Genomic DNA, 17841 nt, shown 5'->3' with positions numbered 1-17841 from the left:
CACAGATAAGCAGAAGTCTTCAATCATGACTGCATCTGTTGATGATTCTCCCGCTAGGGAGCATGTCCCTGACCATATCATACCTGAGCAGAATGGAGTACATTCTACTCAGAAACCTTTCACTCCCATTGCCATCTGTGGAATGGCATGTCGCCTCCCAGGGGGCATATCCACTCCACAAGAACTATGGGAGTTTCTCCTAAACAAAGGAGATGCGCGATCACCTATACCTGAAAGCCGCTACAATCTGTCGGCTTACCAATCTCTAGGGGGAAAGCCGGGCACGACGAAAGCCGAATTTGGCTATTTCTTGGATCAAGACGTCGATATTGGCGCCATTGACACATCGTTCTTTTCTATGCCTCGTTCTGAAATCGAGCGCGTTGACCCACAACACCGATTGCTGCTCGAGGTGGCGCGAGAAGCTGTTGATGACGCAGGCGAAATCAATTGGCGTGGCCAGAATATTGGAGTCTATGCTGGAAGCTATGGCCAGGATTGGTATGACCTTTCCGTCAGTGACTCGCAAAAGTACAGCAGGTATCAGGTCACTGCCAACCACGATTTCATGCTTTCAAACCGTATATCGTACGAGATGGATCTGCGTGGGCCAAGGTAAAAGTCTGACCTATCCTGGGACGATGAGAACTGTAAACTAAGTATGCACTCAGCTTAACAATCCGGACCGGCTGTTCAGCTGCCCTGGTGGGCCTGAATGAAGCATGCATGGCTCTCGACCGAGGTGATTGTAAATCTGCAATTGTTGGAGGTACCAACCTTGTTCTAGCACCTGGCTTGACCACTGCCATGTCTGAGCTTGGTACACTCAATCCAGATGGATCCTGCAAGACTTTCTCTGCCAATGCCGATGGATATGGAAGAGGCGAAGCAATTGTGGCTATATTTGTAAAGCCCTTACATGACGCCTTGCGTGATGGCAATCCAGTGCGAGCTGTGATACGCGGATCAGCCGTAAATCATGACGGCAAGACCCAAGGCGTGACTGTTCCCGGAACAGACTCGCAGGAGGCGCTGATTAGAAGGGCATACGATATAGCAGACATTTCAGACCTGTCACAAACTGCATTTTTTGAGTGTCACGGGACTGGGACGCCTGTTGGGGATCCGATTGAGACGGAGGCTGTGGCTCGAGTTTTCGGACATAGTGGAATACATATTGGCTCAGTCAAGGTTAGTATTCACTTTTTTCAAGTACGCTTGTATACTGATGATATTTTGAGGCAAACTTGGGTCATTCTGAGGGAGCTTCGGGTTTGACATCCGTACTGAAGGCAGTCCTTGCGCTGGAACATCGGATAATCCCGCCCCAAATCAAGTCAAGCCCACCAAACCCAGCAATCCCTTGGAAACGCGGCCGACTGACTGTCCCATCCGAACCTTTGGCTTGGCCCCCATGTTGTGAGGAGCGTGTCAGCGTTGTAAGTAAACATCTCCGACATGTTTCCCCATATCTGTTAACAATTGTGAGAATTCCTTTGGAATCGGTGGCACAAACGCACATATTATTCTCGACTCAGCAAGCAGCTTTGGTATAACACGGCACGATCTGCCCCAAGCTACAATCCAAGAAGAAGGTAAATCACAATTGTTGGTGTATTCAGCCAATACCACCGAATCTGTCCAGCCATTGGTCGAGAGATATGATGCCTTCCTCAAGAAGAACCCCATCTTATTGTCGGATGTCGCATTCACTCTTGCGAACAGACGTGAACATCTGCCTTATCGGTCCTTTGTCGTAACCAACGAAAGAGATGTGGGGTCTATCACTGTGCCGACTTCTGTCGCAAAGCCAAGCCGGAAATCTTCTCTTGTCATGGTATTTACAGGACAGGGTGCGCAGTGGGCCAGGATGGGCTGCGACCTAATGGAGTCAAACTCTGTATTCAGAGACACCATCAAACATCTCGATGCACATTTGCAGGCTTTTGCTGCGCCGGGCTGGACCCTCGAGGAGGAATTAGCCAAGCCAGCAAGCACAAGCCGTGTAAACCAGGCAGAGCTTTCTCAACCGCTATGTACTGCGCTACAGCTGGCTTTGGTGGACAGTCTTGCCTCGGTCGGGGTCACGCCTGCAGCGGTAGTTGGTCACTCCAGTGGGGAGATTGCCGCAGCTTATGCTGCTGGGGCCCTGACTCGGGAAGATGCTATCATTGTGGCCTACTATCGTGGGCTGCTGTCAACGAGACAAGCAAAGAGTGGCGCCATGGCAGCACTTGGGCTAAGTTGGGCTGAAAGTCGCCAATTTCTGGTCCCTTCTGTGGTCTTGGCTTGCGATAACTCGCCTCACAGCTCGACTATTTCGGGAGATGCAGAGGGAGTGGCACAGGTCGTAGCTGCTGTCAAGGAGGCACGTCCAGGCGCCCTAGCTACTGTCTTGAAGGTCGATCAGGCTTACCATTCTCACCATATGGTTGAGATCGGCAGTGCCTATCACGCAGCGATGCAGGATGCCAAAGTCGCTTCATCGGCCCCTTCAAAGTTGTTCTTCTCCAGCGTGGCTGGAGCACTTCTCGAAAATCCCGACGCGACGCATCTGGGACCCAAATATTGGCAGACCAACTTAGAGTCTCCAGTGTACTTTCGGGCTGCTGTCTCGGATATTTTCGCACACAAAGACCTGCCCAATCCAATTTTGGTCGAGATAGGTCCGCATTCAGCACTTTCTGGACCCCTACGACAGATTCGAACGCAGTTTTCGAGCGAGGCACCAATAATCTCTGCACAAGTACGGGAGCAGAATAGTTATGACACCTTCCTATCTTTACTGGGCACACTGTTCACTTTGCATGTCCCTGTCGATTTCAAATCATTGTTTTCAGGAGGCAAATGTCTCGGAGATCTCCCTCGATATCCATGGAATCACCCAGAAAGCCACTGGTTTGAGACGAGGGTTGTGAAGGAGTGGAGACTGAGACGTGACCCGCATCATGACCTCCTCGGATCGAAAATACCTGAAAGCACGGAATCTGAACCGGTTTGGAGAAATCTCTTTCATCTGGAAAATGCACCGTGGGTTCGGGATCATAAGATCAAGCAGGATGTCATATTTCCGTTTGCTGCCTACGTAGCTATTGCCGGCGAGGCTGTGCGGCAGGTCACTGGTATTCAAGACGGGTTCAGCCTACGAAAGATTATTGTTAGCAAGGCAATGATCGTAGACCAGGAGAAGCCGACAGAGATCATCACAGCTCTGAGGCAACATCGCCTCACAGATACGCTAGATAGCCAGTGGTGGGAGTTCTCAATCTCTTCACATAACGGCCATGTCTGGACAAAGCATTGCGTTGGCGAAGTAAAGGCTGAAGCGGATATTGACGCTCGGCCGGTAACATTGCAAATTAATCTCCCTCGCAGAGTTGAATCATCCAAATGGTACGAAACTGTGCGGAGGAAGGGTCTGGACTATGGCTATCATTTCACCTGTCTGGAAAAGATATCAACTTCGACGTCATCGCGCCGCTCAGGTCTGGCCAATGTACGTAATAATTGGCACGGAGATGAAGCCAACTATCACTTGCATCCGGTCATTCTGGACGCCTATTTTCAGCTGCTTAGCTGTGCAGCTTGGCACGGCTCCGCACGAGACTACCGGCAAGTTCTTCCCACAAGTATTGCATCTCTGACAATATTTCGCTCCACTGTGGATGATATTGCGGTATCAGCGTCTGCCGATATCACTGCTACAGGACTCACTGGTGAAGGTCTTGGTGTGGCGGGGACTCGAGTCGTGTTGAAGGTCTCGGGTACCAACATGACTCCCCTCGACGACCCAATCGATGAAGAGCTTGACGACGATATTCCTATCACAGCAAGGTCCGAGTGGATACAGCACATTGGCTTTGACACAACGGATACGCTTGTTTGTCCCAATGATTGGCAAAGCTCATATGGCGATGCTCTGGACGAGATCGCACTCTTGGCATCCACAATTTGCCGGAAGAGCGTCCAACCAGGCACAACGGTAATAACGTCGATGCGAAAGTACAAGGCATGGTTGGATGCTCAGGATGTCGAGTTGCTACAAGAAGACACTGCCGTACTACAGGACCGGCTCGATAAACGCGTGATGTCATTGAGTGACACTCCGACTTACGATGCCGCCATGGCTATATCAAAGATTTGCGCCAACGCCGTCGCGCTGTACAGCGGCACCAAGCACCCGCTTGCGATTTTGAACGGAGACGATACGCTTGGCAAATTTCTAACTTTCGTACATAAATACAATAGCGAGGCTTTCTTTAGACGCCTAGGACTAAGTACGCCAAACCTCCGAGTCCTCGAGCTCGGTGCCGGGGAAGGCACAGCAACAGCCGACTACTTGAGCTATCTGACGCAAGCAAATGGCCAGAGGCTCTATTCTCAGTATATTCTTTCCGATCCGTCGCCACATGTAGTCAAGGCGGCAAAAGGTCGTTACAAGAGCACACCAGGTCTCGATTTTGCCTCGTTGGACATCGGCAAAGACCCGAGCAAGCAAAAATTTCCCTTCTCTCAGTTTGATTTGATCATTGCTTCTGGAGTCCTGACTTCCACGCCAAACCTCAAGAAAAGCCTGGCACACATGCGGACGCTATTGAGTCCCCGCGGCAGGCTACTCATTCAGGAGACAAGACCAGGGTTGTTGTGGGTCAATTATGTTCTCGGTACGATTCCGACTTGGTGGAAGGCTTTTGAGGATGCTCGATCTGACGGGCCGCTCGTTGAAATGGGGAGATTGGAAGAAGAACTACGGATCGACGGATTCGAGATCGACTTCCATGAAGTATCTCGCACGAACTCAGTCCTTGTAGCCAAGCCCGTGCGCGAATTACAAAGGGGGAAAATCACTGTGCTTGGAGGCAGTGCAACAAGTGAGCCGAGCAGATTAGAGGCAGAATTGCAAGCACGTGGGTACGAGCTATGTCACTGCACATTGCAAGACGAACCGACCCCAGGGCAAGATATTCTTGCTCTTCTTGACGACGAAGGACCGTTCTTGGACGACATTGATGCAGGGCGGCTGGATGATCTCAAACGTTTCGTGGCCCGCATCTGCGAGGCTGGACTTTTCTGGGTTACCCGTGCATCACAGTCAGTGTGTAATGATCCTAGGTACGCGCCAATCATAGGACTAGCACGTACCATTCGCTCTGAAACTGCCATCGACTTTGCTACGTGCGAGACAGAAAGTCCGCAGGCATCCATTCCCGAGGTAGCCGATGTCTTCGACAAATTCTACACACGGCAAGGTGACGATGCCATGGGTCCAGACTTGGAATATTCCGTCTCTGACCGCGGTGTTCGTGTCAACCGTTTCTTTCCTTTCTCTCTCGACGACCATTGCGATTCATCTCAAGACAAAAGCGATGCAGTTTTGAATGTCGGTCGCCCGGGGCGTCTTGACTCGTTACATTGGCTAGCTCGAACAGCCTTGGCTCCCCAAGGTGACCAGATTGAGATGGAAGTCCACGCACTCGGCCTAAATTTCAGGGTAAGAACTCTACGAGGGATCAGGATGGAGTGCAGTCGAGCTAACTTTGCGCGAATCAGGATGTTCTCATTGCTATTGGTGTTCTCGACCTTCCCAAGGATGAGCTTGGCTACGAAGCAGTTGGTGTGGTTCGGCAACTTGGTCCCGAAGCAACCAAGTTCAAGGTCGGAGATCGGGTGTGCCTCGTTGGTACCAAGACCTTTGCCACCTGGGTAACCGACACGCAGGATCTTTTTGTGAAGATACCTAACAATTTGTCGTTTATTGATGCAGCAACCATGGTTCTCGTTTTCGGGACTGCAATTCATTCCTTGATCAACATGGGTCGCCTCCAGGAGGGGCAGTCAGTATTGATTCATAGCGGTTGCGGTGGTGCTGGGCTCGCTGCTATTCAGATTGCGCAGATGATCGGAGCCGAGATCTATACGACTGTCAGTAGCGATCTCAAAGCAACGTATTTGATGGAGTCCTTTGGAATCCCTAGAAGTCACATTTTTGATTCACGCAGCACTGCCTTTGTTGAAGGGATCATGCGCCAGACAAACAACCGAGGAGTCGACGCCATCTTGAACTCGCTGTCTGGCGAACTACTACACGCGACATGGAGATGTGTAGCCAAATTTGGAACAATGGTCGAGATTGGCAAGAGAGATATACTTGGCGCGGGCAAGCTGGATATGGACATGTTTCTGGACAACCGGAATTACTGCTGTGTTGACATTGACCAGCTGCGTGCCGAGAGACCGAAGGAACTTGCCAAGTGAGTGCATATTACTCTTCCCTTTCCCCCAAAACAATAGGAATCGTTTCCACTAACATCAGTTCTATCGCCAGGGTTCTAGGTTCCATGATGGAATACTTCCGCCAAGACGTGATACGTCCCATAGCACTAGCTAAGCTCGCCAGTGCGGCCAACGTCGAGGAGGCATTCCGATTTATGGCGCAGGGGAGTCATATTGGCAAAATAGTGATACAAGTTCGCGATAGTGCAGGTGCATTGCAGCTTGGAAATATTCTTGCTCCAAAACAACAGGAGCTTCGACTTGAGAGCTCAGCGTCGTACCTTCTTGTTGGTGGACTTGGAGGACTAGGCCGTTCGCTCTCGACGTGGATGGTCGAATGCGGTGCCCGCCACCTCACATTCCTGTCTCGGAGTGCCGGCGTCGAAAAACGTGACCAAGAATTTGCGCACGAGCTGGAGAGTATGGGATGTTCTGTTACACTGGTTCGCGGTAGTGTAACAGACATTCAGGATGTTTCTCGCGCCGTGGAAGCTAGCAGGTACCCATTGAAAGGCATCATTCAGATGTCCATGGTGATACGTGATGAGAACTTCTCACGCATGTCAATTGAAGATTGGAATGGCGCAGTCAAACCAAAGATCCAAGGCACCTGGAACCTCCACAATGCCGTTTCTTCCCGCGGGGATGCGCTGGACTTTTTCATCCTGTTCAGTTCGCTCTCCGGGATTCTGGGACAGCCCGGACAAGCCAACTATGCTGCGGCCAACACATTTCTCGACGCTTTTTCACGATACCGGACTAAAGACGGGCTACCGTGTACCTCGATAGCGATTGGCGCCATGGATGAGGTGGGCTATCTAACACGAAATGAGGAGTTGTTCCGCAAAATGAAAGGCACAGGGTGGCGGCCGGTCCGGGAAGCCGAGCTCTTGAATGCACTCCGAGTCGCGATGCAACCACGCGCAGCCCAGACCCAAACGGAGAACGATTCACGCAATTTCATGATTGGAATCAAGCCTACCGTACCGCTTAGCAATCCCGGTAGCAGTGCACGACAGCGCAGAGATATCCGCATGTCTGTCTACCACAATGCGCCCGCTGCAGCGCATGTTACGGGACAGTCTGCGATCTCTGCCGACAACAGCTTGACGGGCCTTCTGGCGTCAATCAGAGACGATCCAAATATACTAATAAAGCCTGAAACGGTAACCGCGATCGCGCGGGGAATTGGAGAGAAGCTGCTCAACTTGCTCCTCAAGACAAATCAAGATATTGACACATCAATCGGGCTGAGTCAATTTGGCATGGATTCAATGGTGGCTATGGAGTTGCGAGATTGGTGGAAGGCTACTTTTGGTTTCAAGATTGGTGTCTTCGAAATAATGGGCAAAGGGACCTTGAACGCATTAGGTCAAACAGTGGTGGATCGACTGAAGGCAACTCAATAGTTCGACTACGGCTGAGACACCTTGAGGTCTTCCTCTGGAGACGAACGCGCTTCACAAGTAAAGATACCTTGAATACGCCAATCATTGCGATTCTTCTGTGTTAAGTATGACGGAATCTCACTTAGTCTTTTCCACTCGTGATGGGTCAATGTTAAAACTTGTTAATAAGTGCAGAAATATAGTGATACTATGCATAAATATTTAGATTGAAACACCTGAAAGGACTCTATCCAATTATGTCACAAGTGCAGTTCACCACCTCTTCACTCTCATTTACGCTCCACTCTATTTTTCCTTAATCTCAAACATGCCAGTAGCCATCGGGTTGGAAAGCAGCCACTGTATACCTCGCTCAATAGTGCGGTCCCATCGGGCAGACTCCGGGACATTATTCAGAACTCTTCTGAAGTTATGTGGAAGGCCCGGAAACATGTGGATATCCACTGGAACCCTGGGGAGCTTTTAGCTGATGGCAATGAGCTGATGATGAGATATTTGTTCTTACCCTGCTTCTACGAGCATCTTTGCATACAATAATCCCTCGTCTCTCATCGGATCCCACCCTGTAATGAGAAACATCGTCGGGGGCAGTCCTTGAACTTGGTCAGGTGTTGCATTTCCTGGATTCAGTTCAATATCGTCAACTTGTGGGTCATCGATTTCCAGCAGTTCCTCGAAAAAGCGACAAACAGTAAGCGGTGCAAGAGGCGCAAATCTGTTTTGTTCGTAGGAGCTGATATCTTTGCTCTTGAGCTTTGCAAGCTGCGGCTCGTAGCAAGACATACTGACCAAGCACGGGACCATCAATAGTTGACCCGCAATAGCAGGGCGTTCCGAGCTCGAGTCGAGATTCCTCTTGAGAACCAGTGATGCTGCTAGCTGACCGCCGCTTGACTGACCGCCTATAATGACCTGATGCGCATTGCCACCAAGCTCCTCGATATGATCGTGAAGCCAGTCGAACGCGTCGTTCGTGTCGTTCCATGCCGTCGGATAACTATGCTCGGGAGTGTGCCGGGCTTCGATGCTCAGCACGATGATCTGCGTGTTGATGGCAATACGGGCACATATCGCGTCCTCGGTCGCCAAGCTCCCAAAGATGAAACCACCGCCAAGCAAATGCATATACACGGGCAAGCTCTTGCCTGGTTCTGCATTTATAGGCCAGTAGCACCTCGCTCCGATGCTTGAACCGTCACGTGTGGGTATCGAATAGTCCTGGATGCGAACCTGCGTCTTGACGCTCTTGAATTCCTCGGCAACGGTTGCCTCACGTTGCGCATTGAAGATTTTCCGCCATTCGACAATGGATTCGACCTGGGGTAGGAATGATGGCAAGTTTGAAGCCCCGGCTATCCATTCTGGACTTGGTGTTCCATAAACCGAAAAGTCGCACATTTCTGTTGATCCTAATCCCGACACTCCAAGTTGAATAACACTGAATATTTGAAATTCCACTTCATGATGACGGGAGACTTATTTGCCGCCTGTCATATATAGATAAGAGCCTCAGAACAGAACGAAAATGCGCGGCATTGCGTCAAGGCCTTGGATACATTCCTACAGGGTCCGTATTTTAAACTTTCTTTATCTGTTCACCTAGTCGACCACTACCCCGGAGACACAGGGGTCCCCTGAAAGGGCGAATATTGAATTGATTCTTTACCCTGTCAATTCCACCCCCGGCAGTTGAGACTGCCAAATCGTTCTCATTTGTGGGCATTTTACTCATACCTTCGAAGCTCGTCTACAGCAGAGACTTTGTGCTCGTGTTCGCTAAGTGCCGTACCTTCCGCGGGGTTGGCGCTGAACGCCCTCGTACGATGCCGAATTGTGTGGGGAATCGTCGTTACGTGCAGGCTTGATCCCCTAAATGGCAGCTTGACGTGCGCCCTCTAGCACTGAACTCCTGGTTCACGATGCCTCCACCACTGAACGGTTCACGGTGCTATACATTATGCACGCAGTCCACTGCTTCCCTTGGCATTGCCTGGCCGGTGCTGCTTCGTGAGCACCGCGCCCTCGGTTGGCAGATCACACTCCCGGCGCTACTCTGGGAGCACCGCGGCTTTCGTCAATGCTGGCGTTGAGCGCCCTCTGTTGACATGTGCAGCCGTTTGCCGTTGCCGTTCAACGCTGCCACTGCTCTCAAAGCCCTCTGCCACGACCTCGTGGTCCAGTCCGCTTTTTTAGCTGGCATTGAGCTCCAGTGCTTCTTTGCGCCCTCTGGCCGACTTCTTGTCGCCGACGCTGAACTTCTGCTTCGTACGTAACGCGTTGGCCACGCTCACGATGCTTTTGTCGGCGCTGGGCTCGCTTGCGAGCATTCTTTTTTTTTTTCTTTTTTTTTTTCTCTGTCTGGTGAAGCCTTCCGATGACAGTGGCTGACCTAGCCAGCTTGACTTGACTTGGATAAGTACGGACTTTCTCCAGATCGTAATAGTGGTGGTGCTACCTACCATGTGAGAGATTGATGGGGACTTAGTGTATTCAGTACAGATGAACGGATCTGGCTACCTGGGTTTAGTTAAATAAAGTGCAGAAGACCTACTGTGTAATTGCCTCCCATAGTCCACCGGTAATAGCCGTCAAGCCGGAGGTCCCGGGGTCTGATGCTTTTATCCATCAAAACGAGAGTTGTACTCATTACTTTAGTCAAAGTCAACTTTCCACAAATTGTTCCCTCACTACCTTAATTGATGGATGGTTATTTGGGTAATCTGGCTCTCTTAAGTACCTACTGCTCTCGCCACCCGCTGTCCCATTGCGCATGGCTTTTTGGCCAAGACACTGATCTTGATTGGATTGTTGACAGCTGGCATAAGTGCAGGACACCAAGCTCTGGCTCTCCTCCCCCAAGCCCCGCAGTGCGGCTTCTTGAGCACTAACAAATGTTTGTTCTTCTGTCATTAAGGGTGCAAATTCATAGCACATATGAATCTCGAAATCGACTCAAATACTTTATGAATAAGCAAGTTCATATTCTACTGTCATGTATCAATCTGCGTATTACCATAATATGTATGCTGCGACAGCTTCATGCAAGCCCTCAGCGGTGGCGTTGCGCGCCGATTCGGCCACGGGCAGCACATTATACAATGCTCCATCGTCGCCACTGAGATACTCCAGTCGGTCCAGCATTGACCCAACTCGCGGTGGCGTGCCCTTGGTGGCATCCACGTAACCTTCGCGAATGATGGTCGATGTGCGATGTATGGTCCGGGTAGGTCAAACTGTTGATGATCGCGCTCAAACAGACGCTTGTTGGTCGCTCTGGGACATCTGTACCCAAAAGGCTTGTCGCTTGTAGGATACACACATCCGGGGTCACTGATTGAGACTTCGAGGAAAGGATAACGGCCATGGTAGATAGCAACTCCTGCTGACGATACGTAGTGCACTGGATTCTGTCGTGGCAGGCATAGTCCAGCCAGCGCCGAGGTCAGGCTCACGTTGGAGGCGTGGAGGTTCCGCGATGGCAGTGATACGAGAGCAACGAGAGCATTACCTTGTCATTCTGGGACTTATCCTCTTCGGAAACCCCGGCAAAGCATACGAAGTCTGCCGAGCGCAATTGCAAAAGCTCGTAGCTGCGTGTGCATGCAAGTATCTGGAACCAGGTGCAGGGCATTGTGGCGTCATCAAAGACATCTATGGTAAACAGCACCTGAAGGCCCCTTGCAGCAGCCTGAGCTCCAGCAGCTGCGCAATGAGACTCGGATCACTACGCAAGAGGGCTTTGTGGCCAGGGAGAGGCCTTCGACTCCGGACAGAAGCGACCGAATGACTTGCCACAGTGGCAATCGAGTCAGTCCGTGAGATGCCAATCTCATCAGGGCAGTCGAGCACTGCCTGTTCTTTGGGGACATGCAAAACATTCCTTGGAGTCAGAGCAAGCGCAAGGTATCACTGCCCAGAAAAATCGCGACATTGCGCGAGGAATTATAGGCCAGCACCAGTTCGAATGGCTAGAAGAGTTGTACCATCGTTAGCAGCTTGATTGCCTCCGATCCGTCATACTCAGCGCCAGCGTACCTGGGTCCCTCTCGAACGCTGAAGTCGTCACTGGATCTACACAACTCTAATACACTTTCTCTTGCATCCAACTCCTCGAATATGGAGCGACGGTAGCAGTTATATCGGTTGTTGAACTTTGCGATAAGTCTTGGACGTGGTACGAACTGGCAGCCTTAAGCATCAACCACAACCTCCGTCTCAGCGGTCCACAAGAGGCTACTGTTGTCCCCCTGAGGCTGCTCATCCTGGATGCGCAAAAGCTCTCCGCTATCATGCGAGCGTTGACTTGAGCGGTTGCGGCAGGGTCTAGAAACCAAGCACACAGATCTGGTGTCTCGTTCATCGCTGTACGACCAAAGCCAACGGGCATATGGGACCAAGGGTTCCCTGCGCGTCTTTCTCTGCTCACCCACAGCAGCGTTCTGCCACTGGCAAACAACTTTTTAAGCCCTCCCCATTTCTCTAATGCGATTTCATATGAAAGCTTCAGGCTTCACGGAACTGACCACTGTAGCCTCATCATCGATATGAGCACAATCAATTGCCTCTAGGCGGTTGTAGATGATGATATTATCAGATTTATTTTCAAGAAGTGCTTTCACCTTGTCGGCGACCTGGGCTACTTTTTCGTTGAGACTACTAGAATGACCATTTTGGAACGATTGGCATCAGACACAGGAGGCGCGCGGCTAGTCAGTGGCTCCTGTACGAAGGCAGCTTGGTCACCAACGGCCTGGGACGCGAAGAGAACGAAAACAGAGGTGTCCAAGAACATCTGAGGTGCAAGGGCGCCAATTCCAGAGAACCTCCGATAGATGAATGAAGGAGTATCAAGCGTACGGGGAATGCAAAGAAGAAAGGTTCAATACTATGCATAATAACTACCAGAGCAGGCTGAAGAGGCTGAGATGGGGATATTAACAGACTTGGGCCGGCAATTCAATTCAATGTAAGTAGAATCCCCCTTTTTTTTAATCCACCGCACCGAACCTTTTTATCGTGACTCGCATGTGTAAAAGCGAAATTTCCATGATTGGCTGGCGTGGCCTAGTGTGGTTTTCAACCCACTATCATGAAGGTACCTTCTGGAATCTAGCGGCTCAATTAACGCGGTAGCAGCCGGTGAAGCACTACCACCCACACCTAGACGGGTACCTGCTAGGCTCCAGGTAGGGGCCCAACATAGCCGAGACCCGACTCGCTGGATCGCAACCCGGCACTAAAAGTGCCGTCCCTTCTCTTCGCTGACCCTCCAAAGGACAGTGGAACAGTGCCGCCAAATTCAGAAACCACGTAACCTAATGATTCTGAAGGTTGCTACGAGCACTGCTTCCCGTTTCTCCGATTCACTCGTTGCAGCGGTGCATATATTCGCAGAGAGAAGGTTTAGCACAAGTCCCAACAGAAAGTCACAGATTATTAAATTACATCAGCTTATGTTTGTGCGACACCACGTGTTCAATGGAATGTGGCTATCACTGCTAGGGAATGGGGAGCTTATTCTTTACTAGGGGACTCCACTTTCATTCATTGTCCTTTTTTTTTTATCCCTTTCTTGACATTTTTTTCACTTTTGCAACCATACAAAAATCACATGGGTTTGAAGAGGCTTCGAATTCTCGATCTTTCCCTCCCTTTGCTGGAGTTTCCCTTTGCCTTTATCGCTGTTGCTTCTACATTGGGCCACCGACTTGGGGTAATATCATGAAGGGGCAGCCGGCCGACCCGAAAACCCCTGATGGAATGCCAAGGGAATCATCCATCCAACCAAGACCAAAGAGAAGTGGACTCAGGCATGTTGAGGACACACGCCAGCTAGGATGCACTGCTCTCTTCTTCGCGGTATTCATCTATGCCTGGATAAACTTTGAGTCGCCTCTATCCGCCGGCCTACTCTCATTTGCGATTTGGCTATCACTCTTTCAACTCTCCTTCATGGGCGCGGTGGCGACGCACAATGCCATTCATGCACCCTTATTCTACAACCCACGATTGAATGGACTATATCAGCTCTGCCTGTCGCTGCAGTATGGTTTTTCAGTCTCCGTCTTCATTCCGGGGCATAATCTGTCGCACCACAAGTATCCCCAGCAAGCCAGAGATTTCAGTGAGTTCCACCCGAGTTGGGTCAAGCACTTTTCGTCCCGGTTGGCATCTGGGGAGGTATTGCGAAATCCTTCAAAAAGGCTGACTGTTGCTGTTAGTGCGTACTACGAAAGTATCATACCAATGGAATCTGCTGAACGGTATCTTGTTCTTCTGGCACATCGTTTTGACTGGGAGCGATGACGAGAAGTTGTATTTCGCTGCTCAGGAACGAAAGAATAGGCCGATTGCGCGACAGCGGCGCCTGGAACAAGCAGTAGTGTTTGGCACCATGGCTGTGCTGATATTACTTGACTGGCGTCGTTGGATTTGGTTTGCGCTGATTCCTCAATTCTATGCAAAATACTGCATCTTGTCACTGAACTTGCTACAACATGATGGTTGTGATAGTTCGTCCAAGTACAACTTTGCGCGCAACTTTACGGACCCATTGCTCAACTGGCTTTGTTTCAATAATGGATTCCACACAATTCATCACTTGTACCCAGGCCTACATTGGTCTGTTCTGCCGCAGAAGCACCGGGAACTCATTGCGCCTCACATTGCGCCCACTTTGGAAGAGCCCAGTATTCTAGGTTACATGTGGCGGACCTTTATCTGGCCTGGTGTCCGATTGGATTTCCGTGGAAACCCACTGGTCATCACCAAAGAAGAGATGGAGATGAAAGACGAACCTTGGATTTACGAGCAGGATGAGACTTATTCGTCAAACAAAGAGTATCTCCCAGAGGGTATGAGTTGAAAGCAACTTCCTGAAAAGCTCACTTTCGGCAAGGGCTTGCACGTCACGATAAACTTTTTGGGGTCGGAATTATTATTCAGGCAGATACCAATCTGTGAAGAGGGAAATCGCCATGGCAACAAGAATGCATCACAAGGTCCAAGAAAATATTTGCAATGTGATGCTACTGCAAGAGCAAAAGAGAGTGGTTATTTAACAAGGGGTGCTGCTAACAGCACCCCATAACAGCAAACTTCATATCTACAAGCTTAAAATCCCCCGAGAATCGAATAATTATGGCTGAGGACCACCAGCAATCCAAACGTTCCATTTTTTATCTTTCCCACACCGCATATGCTGTTTTTTCAGGCAAGTCCACGGGCAATACATCTCAACGTGATGGAGGTGTACGCGGGCGACAAGGGCAGCCTACGAAGGTGGGCCGCCGCCGCCGCCGCCAGCACCGCCACCACCGCCGGAGCTCACGGGAACACCGCCATCCTCGGTCAGCTCAAAGCTGTAGGTGGGCGTGTAAGAGGCCGAAGTGTCGACGCCAACCACGATCCACTGAAAGATGCCGTCGCTGATGGAGTCGCCAAGGAAGACATAGTTGAAGACGGGGTCCGAGGTGGTGCCAGCCGTCTCCTGCTCGCCAAAGACGCGGTCCTGGGCATTGGTCGTCAGGGTGATGGTGTTGGTATTGTACGGGCTGAGCGCCTCGACTTGTGTCGTGAGGCTCTGGTCCCAGAAGAACTGGCCAATGTGAGGTACCGTGCCCATGGTGATGGTGCCATTGGTTTGCTCCTCGGCTTCCGTGTGCAGGACAACGTGCATATGGTTGGTGCGACCCGAGTAGTGACCAGGGTATATGGCTGCAAGAAACGTGATTAGAGACGGGGCGGTTTGATTTGAAAATGAGATATACAGCGAGAAGACTTACTCGTAAACGTGACGACACCGTTGTCGTCCGTCTGCTGGATACCGCGCAGAGCTGTGTTGTCCAGGTTGGTGGCGTCGTTGCTGTTGCCGTTGCCATTGGACTGGACGCCCGAGTAGACGCCCGTAGAGTTGCAGTTCCAGATATCGAACCAGGCGCCCACCAGCGGCTCGCAAGTGTTGACATCAATCACCTGGGCCTCCATGATGATCTCGACGCCGGGCTCCGAGTCGGTAACATCTGAGCGGACGTATTCACCCTTGACGTAAAAAGGGCCGACTTCGCCCTGGGGGTTCAAAACAGCACAAGTAGTGCTGTTGAAGACGTACGACTCATCAGCCTGGGCCTCATCGGGGTCGAGGGTGCCCTCATGGTCCTTGTTGAGGATACTGGTGGTGTCTCTTCTGACAGCGGCACGCTTGCGGTAAGGGTCTGGTGTGACGGGCGTGTTAGGCGTGTCAAGTACAAGGTTCTGACGGGGAAGGGGTTGGCTCACTGTTGACCGGGATCCTGCGAGCTATGCGTTGCCTCGCTGCCTCTGCGGCACGTCGCTCGATTGCGCGAGCTGCATGGCCGCGAGACTCGAGAGAAGCGGCGCAGTTCTCCAAGGCCCTTCTGGTGTTGACGCGCTGAGTGCGGGCGGCGATGGCTGCCCAGTGCTCCTCAGCCTCGTGCCCAGGGTGGGCGGCCGCAACGGCGGCAAGAGCAAGAATAACCAACTTGGAGAAGAACATCTCAAGTAATTTCCTGTCGGACTGATGGGTAGAATCAAAGGGGGTGTTGAACTGATGTCGAGTCGAAAAAGATGAAGATGGAGAGTGATTCTTTCATCTTATATATTCAATTCATGAGCTTCTGCAACTTGACTAACAGAATGATTAACTCCTTGGGTATTCGTAAGTGTCCCTGCATGAGCCGCGTACGCCCTTGGTGCTGGAACGAATAATTCAGCAAATCAAGACTTTGGCGAATATCTAGGATGAATCTTGGCAAAAGAATTCGCAAGCTATGAATTTTGTGAAAGAGGAACCATGGCCGAATCTACGACGATCGGGGCGCGTAGTTTGTGCAAATATTTCATAATCACCAATCATTTCGGAACGTTCTTGGGCTTCCCCATCTCCTTGAACCTACTACCTTGAAGTGAGACTCGCTGATGACTTTTGATATCATGCCTACAAGCTTGAGCGGACGAGAAAGAGCCCGAGTACTGCTTCCAGCAGTAGCAAGAATTCACATGTGCTGGGTGACTCCAATCACGAGGGTCTGATGGTAGTCGGCAACTGATGTTCTGGGCCAGCCGAAATGACAGAGCCTCGTGAATAGAAAGGTTGCAAAACAGTATTTTCCTATTGGTTCGAGAGGCCTTGGGCCCATGCTCATGAACCAGGACTGTGGGCGCCTTGCCGCGTGGACACCTGCAGGTGTGATGTAAATCAGAATTTTGCATGTTTTACCTACAGGCCATCCACTCGAGTTGTCGAAGCACCTCTGCCATGATGCATTGCTATTCAAGCTTGGCCAGGGGTCCTAAAACACACTGGCCTACCCCAGATGACCCTGGGCTCGGCGCAGATCCACAAAAGCTTAACGATTAACTTTGTTGACGTAGTTAAGCATATGCCAACTACATTTCTTTGTATCTCAAGGCCGTTGGTATCTCGATGACATATTCTAATTACTGACGTTTGAATTAATTATCTCTTCCTCATGCCGTCGGGTAGTTCGCCCCGCTAGATAGACTGGTCATCTGTGCCTTGAATTGCTCATGTGCTCGAGCAGACCATGAAAATCCGACGTTTTATCTTGAATGAAGCGAATCTATCAAGCGAAGAAGCTCGCAAATCTGGCGTCGTCATCAGCACGAGGGCGAGTCCAGCCATGAATTACCACTATCAAATGTCCTCCAATCAGTAACGAGGGATTGGTAACTGACGCAGCCCACAACCCGAAATGGGATCGGCAGTGCTTGAGAGGAACTGTTGGGACGCGTAAACGCCAAGACGGGAGACCAGGGGAGTCTTGTTGTTTCCAGCGAAGAACACGGAGCTACAATGCCGTAGAAAGCAAAGGGGGATGGTGGCAAGGTCCGCCGCGGGGCTTGAACAGCTCCGACCCCATCCCCGGCGTTGATGCCCTCGGCTCGGCTCGGACTCGGACCTAGCAGTCCAGATGGCCGTGTGGACCGGCGGTCACTGGCAAAACATGAATTAGCTATACTATTAACTATGACACTTTATAGTCTCAAGACTAAGTGTCAGCTAGTTACTTTTTCCTCTAATGACCGTTCTATTCTCTCTTTCTAGTCAAACTGCTTTTGCGGGATTTCCGATGTGCTCCCGCTGATCCATTGTGGCATTGCCAGCTCGCAGCGGGCG

At 50.9% G+C, this 17841-nt stretch overlaps 4 protein-coding genes across 4 annotated transcripts; 2 read left to right on the top strand and 2 right to left on the bottom strand.

Annotated features, from left to right (window-relative positions):
- Positions 1 to 25: 25 nt before the first annotated feature.
- On the top strand, positions 26 to 7682 carry PFICI_02353 (uncharacterized protein; the record flags this gene model as incomplete). Its single annotated transcript, XM_007830934.1, has 6 exons — positions 26 to 615; positions 672 to 1191; positions 1242 to 1439; positions 1490 to 5491; positions 5551 to 6251; positions 6326 to 7682. 6 exons carry the CDS (start codon positions 26 to 28, stop codon positions 7680 to 7682), a joined length of 7368 nt encoding a protein of 2455 aa, XP_007829125.1.
- A 285-nt stretch (positions 7683 to 7967) lies between these two features.
- PFICI_02352 (uncharacterized protein) lies at positions 7968 to 9080 on the bottom strand (the record flags this gene model as incomplete). Its single annotated transcript, XM_007830933.1, has 2 exons — positions 7968 to 8133; positions 8188 to 9080. 2 exons carry the CDS (start codon positions 9078 to 9080, stop codon positions 7968 to 7970), a joined length of 1059 nt encoding a protein of 352 aa, XP_007829124.1.
- Positions 9081 to 13403: 4323 nt separating this feature from the next.
- Positions 13404 to 14547, top strand: PFICI_02351 (uncharacterized protein; the record flags this gene model as incomplete). The annotated part of the gene is made up of 2 exons (XM_007830932.1): positions 13404 to 13806; positions 13904 to 14547. 2 exons carry the CDS (start codon positions 13404 to 13406, stop codon positions 14545 to 14547), a joined length of 1047 nt encoding a protein of 348 aa, XP_007829123.1.
- A 408-nt stretch (positions 14548 to 14955) lies between these two features.
- Positions 14956 to 16197, bottom strand: PFICI_02350 (uncharacterized protein; the record flags this gene model as incomplete). Its single annotated transcript, XM_007830931.1, has 3 exons — positions 14956 to 15398; positions 15467 to 15895; positions 15960 to 16197. 3 exons carry the CDS (start codon positions 16195 to 16197, stop codon positions 14956 to 14958), a joined length of 1110 nt encoding a protein of 369 aa, XP_007829122.1.
- Positions 16198 to 17841: the final 1644 nt, after the last annotated feature.

Source organism: Pestalotiopsis fici (genome assembly GCF_000516985.1).
Source record: "Pestalotiopsis fici W106-1 unplaced genomic scaffold PFICI_Scf_2, whole genome shotgun sequence".
Classification (NCBI taxonomy): domain Eukaryota; kingdom Fungi; phylum Ascomycota; class Sordariomycetes; order Amphisphaeriales; family Sporocadaceae; genus Pestalotiopsis; species Pestalotiopsis fici.
Note: the sequence above shows the minus strand (reverse complement) of the source record. Positions and strands in the feature narration are given on the sequence as shown.